Source organism: Physeter macrocephalus, chromosome 13, assembly GCF_002837175.3.
Source record: "Physeter macrocephalus isolate SW-GA chromosome 13, ASM283717v5, whole genome shotgun sequence".
NCBI classification, from domain to species: Eukaryota; Metazoa; Chordata; class Mammalia; order Artiodactyla; family Physeteridae; genus Physeter; species Physeter macrocephalus.
In genome coordinates this window covers 9,164,488-9,171,669 of record NC_041226.1, presented here as the reverse complement: position 1 = coordinate 9,171,669, position 7,182 = coordinate 9,164,488, and the positions used below count along the sequence as shown (strand labels likewise).

Here is a 7,182-nt window from a genome sequence, read left to right as displayed (position 1 = left end):
GCAGGGGACACGGGTTCGTGCCCTGGTCAGGGAGGATCCCACATGCCGCGGAGCCGCTGGGCCCGTGAGCCATGGCCGATGAGCCTGCCCGTCCGGAGCCTGTGCACCGCAACGGGAGAGGCCGCAACAGTGAGAGGCCCGCGTACCGCAAAAAAAAAAAAAAAAAAAATTAAAAGTAGCCTCAGAACTCTGTCAGTCCATCACCATTTTAAGATATTTTAAATGTTCTGGTTCTCAATGAGAACTGCTGGTCAACCCTTTGGGGAAAGTTTTCATGAGTAGCTTGGACACAACAGGGTCATTTCTTTGACTCAGCTAATGCTTTCTGTCCTCATTTCTAAGAAGAAATTTTTGGTTTCAAAACAGCAATGATTTTTAGTAGACTTCCACTAATGGTGCCTTCCAGAAAAAAGTCACTCATTTAATAGATTCCTTCAAGGGAACTAGAAGGTACACAGTGAAACATCTGGCACCTTGGTGATGCCTGCTCTTGAGGTGATGGAGATGGTCACTGTTTTCTGCATATTCCTCCACGGGTGTTCTAGACTCATGCTCTTGGTCAATGGACATTTTAATTTTCAATGTACCAACAGGAACATATTTAATGAAAACAGCAATCATCATAATAATTTAAAAAGTATATTTGAAAATATTTACTAATGAAGAAAGATTTTGAGAGGTAAGTTCACATCAAATGAAATGGTGCATATTTATAGTCCTGTCATTTACCGCTTAGAAAGCTGGGGGGTGGGTAATAGAACCCGAGAAGTTCATTTGGGCTCCAGCGACACCTCGAGTTATCCTCATACTTGTGACTCTGTCTCAGGTTCCCTGCCACTCCTTCTTTTGTTACCTGTGTAGAGATACTCGGGTTGATAAGCTGGCTGCACTGTTAGAGTCTTGGCTTCACCCATCTCTCGAGTCTGCAGGAGCACGGAAGCAATTGCATGGAAATTGCTGTTGCAAGAGAGGGCGATCAAGAGGTGAAGAAGCAATTTTTTGCTGTGTTCAAAGACTTCAGGCCGGTAATGGTCCAAACCTGGAAGAAAACGGTGGAATCTCTTAGTATAAACAAATCTTCAGCTCCTTTAGATTCCAGGGATAGTAAAGATTCCAAGATACCCAGGAGGAACATGTTAAAAGAAGGTTTAGTTTTCTTTGTTATTGTTTGTGTTACCGACGTAAAGAAGTTGGTCTTAGGCAAAATAAAATGTTTTATTCCTTAAATCAAATGTTCTCATAAAGCACTGATAGACGGACTTTTCTTGACCTCTCCATAGCATCTGACATGCTTAGCATTCCGCTTTCCTGAGATGTTCTCTCCCCTGGATCTCCCTGTTACTGAAAGATTCTAATTTTCTCTCTCTAACTGAATTTTTGAGTCTCCCTGCCTGGCTGGTTCCTCTTCCCATTTTTTTGCTCTACAACTTGAGTATTTTTTGTGTGTGTGTGGTACGCGGGCCTCTCACTGTTGTGGCCTCTCCCGTTGCAGGGCACAGGCTCCGGACGTGCAGGCTCAGCGGCCATGGCTCACGGGCCCAGCCGCTCCGCGGCATGTGGGATCTTCCCAGACCGGGGCACGAACCCGCGTCCCCTGCATCGGCAGGCGGACTCTCAACCACTGCGCCACCAGGGAAGCCCCAACTTGAGTAGTACTTTAAAATCTCAGTGCTTGGCCCACCATGCTCTACACACTCTTTCTCTCTGTGCATCGACTGTGTCTCATGGCTTTAAATGTATCACGTCGAACCAAAGACCCACAAAGAGGCCCAACTTGTTTTGGATATCTTTATAGAAATAGCACTGGCAAGGTACCACTCTATAGTGTAGTGATAGTACAATTTTAAACAATGACTGATCAACTAGAATTTTAGAGATGTCACAGAAAGACAGTGAAAAACGGAAGACACTAGATATTTTGGAAATGAGGAAAAGCAGGATGTGCATGTAAAAGGAAAGCTCTACGGGCGACTTCTGTAGGTTTTTGACCCTATTGGCTAGAATTCCTCTTGGTTCCAGTCTTACCTAAGAAGACAGCATGGAGTAGCAAATGGAGATGAAGAGCCCAATCTTCTCTTACACTGTGATCCACCACCATCTCAGTCATAAAAATGACAGCAATATTGCACCTAATCAATGAAATGATGAAATTAATGCAACTTCTGAAGAGGATGAAAATATACTGATAGATCATTAGGTCACAATTACATCCAACTTGTAAACCTTGTTGAAGAATTATGTTAAGGCCCTTCTTCCAGGGAAATGGAGCTTAACTTCTGACACAGCACAGAGCTCTATGAGGAGAAGAAACTTCAGTCGAGCTAATTCACATAATGGGGATTCTACTAGTTACTAGGCAATAAGAGCTGAGGAATCAAGAGAAACAGAAGACAAGGGCTCTCTCTTCAAGCTGCTCACAATCTAAAAAGCATAACAGAATGAATACCCATACCAAGATGACATCAAGGAAAAATTCAAAGGGCTACAAGGCAGCTTTGCACCCTGGTTAGTGGCTGACCAGACTCTGCCAATATGCTGATAGCTGCAGATCAGGTTAGCATGTTCCCTTCTGATTTCAAAGGTCATTTCATTTGATGGAAGCTGGAATACCTTTCCCTCTTTTCATAGGAAGAAAAGTCCATTCACAGTTAAGTGATCATTTCCTTCTACCTGTACATGCTACTCACCTATGGAGTGGCCCCCGGGGAGTGATGGTCTCTGGAAGGTAGTCCACCAGGGGGGCCCAGCATCCTCCAGTACAAGGCATGGGTAAGGGCTGTGGCTGTTTGGTCTCTGTAATAGTCAACAGCCAGCCAGTATAGGGAGAAATTGGGTCATCTGCAGCATGAGAAAGACAAGTGTGCTTTAGTTTCAGGGAGAGGAGGTTTTTGTTTTCCCTACTTGACTTTTTAGAAACTTACAAATTCATGCTTGTAAAAATAACTTTCTAACCGTTCCATTTGGTGAGTATGAAATTATATGATCAAATGGGTTGGAATTACTTGATTAAGTTTCTTTCATTCCTTTATGTCTTGGATATCTAATTTATGGTTATTCATTATAGAGTGATTAAAAATATGAAAATATTGATACACAAAAAGAAAAACATTAAATCACGTGAATTCCCATCGCTGTGACAACTCGCTCTTTCTCTGATCTCCTCCATCTCAGTAAAATGCAATTCCTTACTTCCAGTTCGCTCAGGACAGGAGCCTTGGAGTCCTCCCTGACTTCTTCCTTACATCTCATATCCAACTTCTAATCATGATGATCATGATGGTGGTGACAGTAATAAAATAACAACATTCGAACTAGCATAGCGAGTGCTTACTTTATGCCAGGCACTGGTCTATGCATCTCACATATTAATAACCCAGTGATGGGTACCTATTATCCCTATTTCATAAAGGGGACGCTAAGGTTAAGTAACTTGTTACCGTCCACATATTCAGTGAGCTCTACCTCATAACAAATCTAGGATACGACCACCTCCGTCACTACTGTCCTAGGCTAACCTCCCACCGTCTCTCGCTGCTTCCCTCCTTGCCTCTCTACAGTCTGTTCTCTGCAGAGCAGGCAGAGTCATCTTTGTAAAACAGAAGTTCATTCAGAGTCCCTTTCTCTGCTAACCACCGGCCAGTAGCTCCCCGCAAAATGAAATACAGCATCCACACCAGGGCCTTTAAGTCCTGACAAGATCTTTCTCCTGTTTCTTGGCTTATCTCCTACTACTGTCCCCCCACTTTGCTCACTGCACGCCAGTCACCCTGGCTTTCTTGCTGTTCTGTGACCATGCCAGGCGCCGTCCACCTACCGTCCACCCCATAGCTGCAGTGTTCTTCCCCAGATGGCTGCGTGGCTCACTCCTTTACTTCATGCAAGTCTCTGCCCAAGTATCACTTTATCGCAGAGGATTTCTGTGACCGCTCGATTTAAAATCAACCCCATCCCCAATCGCTTTCTCTCCGTCTCTCTGCTTTAGTTCCCCTGCGGCACAGATTCCCCCAGCACTGACGGCTTCCCCCTCCTCTGCCTCTAACACAAGTTCCCCGAGAGCGGGACTTTCTCTGTTTTGTTCCTAGTACCTAGAGCAGTATCCGGCACGTCGTAGGAGATCAGTACATATATATTTTGAATGAATAAATGAACTTCCTCAACAAAATATTTTTAAAGTAAGCACGGCAACAAATTTCATGGAGTTATTTTTTATAACGTTCTCAACATAGGCCAGTGGCGTTCAAGACAAGCCACTGCACTTGGGGCCACATGATATGATCCATGCATATGGCTTCAGACAAGCTGGCTTAATCCTGGGATAGGCTTTAGTGTATGAAGAGGAAGGATGTTTTTATAACATCGTTAGGCAGTTTCTCCAAAAGACAGTTTTTCTTGGTTGCACTTTTGAAGGTAGTGAGAGGTAGCTGATTCGATGCTGCCGGTCCAGTGTAGGACGCTGGCCTTAACAGTTAGCAGAGCTGATGGAGGGGATGCCTTACTATGGTGAAAACGGAGGCTCCAAACCCAGACAGGGACTAAACCAAGCACAGCCCACTTCTCCTGGGAGGTGAGCTAAGGGAGTCTCCAGGGGTTAAGGTCAGGAGTCACCTCAGAAAGTAACTCTTGACTCTTTCTAACACACAAGCACATGAGCAACTAGAAACCTGTCACTCTATGCCATGAAGCTTGGCCACAGTTTTAGCCCAGAAAAAATTTAAAGCAGGTACAACAGTCACTCAACTTAGTCCATTCGGTAAACTACCTGCAGGATGCATCACTTTCAGCAAATTACCTTCTTGAATAACTGTCCAAGGTGAGTTAGTTGCAAAATGTACTTCTAAATAATTAGTTACTCTACAAAAATAGAAAGGGGAGCAAAAATGGAAGAACACTGAAGAATTAAAAAAAAAAAAAACAAAAAAACCAAACTTGGGAGATTTCTGTTAGGAAAGGACATGCTATTTTTTGTTTCTGATGTTCTCAGATATATATCCAGTCGGCAAAAATGTGCTGCGAGGGATTAAGTTGACCTAAAACTGATTTTCTACAGTTAGGCCTAACCTGCTACGACTCAGCTGCTATCCAACTTAACTACTTGTATCCTTATTGTGGGGTTACATACATTAGCATATGGCCTTGGAAAATAATCCAGATATGTTCAGTAGTTCTGAAAAAAAAAAAAGCTTACATAACGTTGGTAGAACACTGCTTTATAGACCAGGTCTAAATCAGTTTGTTTGTTCATTTTACTCAAGGTGGTATGGTTTTTTAATAAAAAATACATTTGGGAGATACACATCATCCTTATTTTTGGATAACCAAGACCATGAAGCCCTGGGCCACGAGGTCTCTCCTGATCCCTTCTCACCCTTCTTACCCCTGCTGATACCCTCAGGAATTCAGGGAGGAAATAACTGCCCTTAACATATACCAGACGCCTGGCCATAAGGTTTTGGAATAGCCCCTGCTAAGCTTTGCTTCTCTTGTGGCATACTCTGTATCCGTCACTGGGGAGCTGGAACCAAACATGCATCTGGGAGGACCCAGTTACCAAGGTCCTGAGGGTGTGCTTCATCCAGGACAGCCAAAGTCAAGTTCTAGTACTTGAATGCCTGGGAAAGGATCTTAGCATAAAGTTTATGTACTTTCTGTGATGAGGATCTGTTTGAGAAGCTTGATTCCATTTTTCTCTTTCAATGAGTAATTTAAGATTTGAGCTCTCAGCACCCAAACTACTTTTCTGTGAACTCCAATTTCCCTAGTTAAGATTAGTAACCTTGTGAAGAATATTACTGACACCTGACTCAATTAAATTCAAGTTCTGTACCCCAAATTTCCCATTAAAATGCTGTTTATGCTGGTATGACAAATTTATAAACATTTCTGGGTAAAATAGAGGCCATAATGATAATACTAGACTACTCTTTATGCCTTATCTGCATTCACAATAGTCTTTCTTTCCCTTTATAAATACTTCTATTACTTTTTCTTTTCGTCCCTAAAGTCAGTGATCTGAGTTTATATAACGACACATCTATTAGCTTATTTTGTTATAATTATCCCCTGAAATTCACTATTTTAAAATATGTAAGGAATATGAAGTTTTAATACCAGAGGGGTCTGAAGATGTATTTTCAAAATGATTGTTACTTTGTTACGGCATTTTCTACCAAATTCTGGGTCGTGTACCCAGAACAAAGAGATACACTTTGAAGGAGTCAACTGGCCAAAGTGCAACAATATTCCTGATGTAAAATCCACAGTCACAGAGTGCTTTCCTTTGTTGTATCATGCCTGTCGCGTTCTGGGGGAGTCAGGATCTGACTGCCTAACTTTTTCATGATTCAGTTTTTCTGTCCTCAAATTCTGTGTTACCAAATATTGCATAGCAATGACTTTTCTTGAACCAACGACTCCATTCCTCAGGTACTGCTCTCCTCATCTATAAAATCTGGTCCTGCCTAGATTCAACTGTTTGGTGTCTAGATGGCAGAGCCCCTTGATGGGGCACAGAAAGGAGGGAAAATGCAAATAGCTTTTTTTCCCCCCTAATCTCATACTGACCTTTCTAGAAAAAGGTTTTATAGGGACATAGTTAAAACTTAACCCAAGTATGGCAATATATATGGATTTTAGACATTCCCCCCATTGGTATTTTAAATGGCGGAGAATTGCCTATCTATATCTGAATTAAGAAGTAAAGTAAGGGCGACTGAAATGTGGTGTCATTAGAACTGCTAAGCTCTTACCCCACTCTGCACATTTCCCATAAGAACAAAACAACTCAAAACAACCACTACAAAGGCCCAACGCACTGACTTACAAAACGAACCTAACTCATGAGATATCATATTACGATTTCCACCAAAATAGACAAATAAGTTCTACCAGATAGTTTACCGATTTCCTTAGCATACCTAAATGTCACTGGGAGTGTTCTTTGGTTCCAGGATTTCTGTAACTTGTGAACAAGTAATACCCATCTACACAACCTGTCCAGGGCTTAAACAAAATTAATGAATGCATTGACCTTTTTGGTTTTTCCAGCTTCCCAAGGTACAATGAAATTTCTGTGATAATTTTATCTCCCAGTCTGGCAAGGTTTTCACTTGGCCACTGAGACTGTGCCATTGAGATATTCAATGTGAAAACAAATCTATCCTGGGTGAGCTGACTCACAAAGCT

The 7,182-nt window shown here is 42.3% G+C and overlaps 1 protein-coding gene across 5 annotated transcripts in view; it reads right to left on the bottom strand.

Moving 5' to 3' along the window:
* FRY (FRY microtubule binding protein) overlaps window positions 1-7,182 on the bottom strand; it is a 342,122-nt gene that overhangs the window by 73,939 nt on the left and 261,001 nt on the right. For all 5 annotated transcript variants that reach the window (XM_055089601.1, XM_055089602.1, XM_055089603.1 and 2 more), the window contains 3 exons: window positions 2,688-2,838; window positions 2,026-2,129; window positions 854-1,039 (listed from right to left, as the gene is read on the bottom strand). In XM_055089601.1, the coding sequence (XP_054945576.1) occupies window positions 854-1,039; window positions 2,026-2,129; window positions 2,688-2,838 (441 nt within the window). The remainder of the gene's footprint in view (window positions 1-853; window positions 1,040-2,025; window positions 2,130-2,687; window positions 2,839-7,182) is intronic.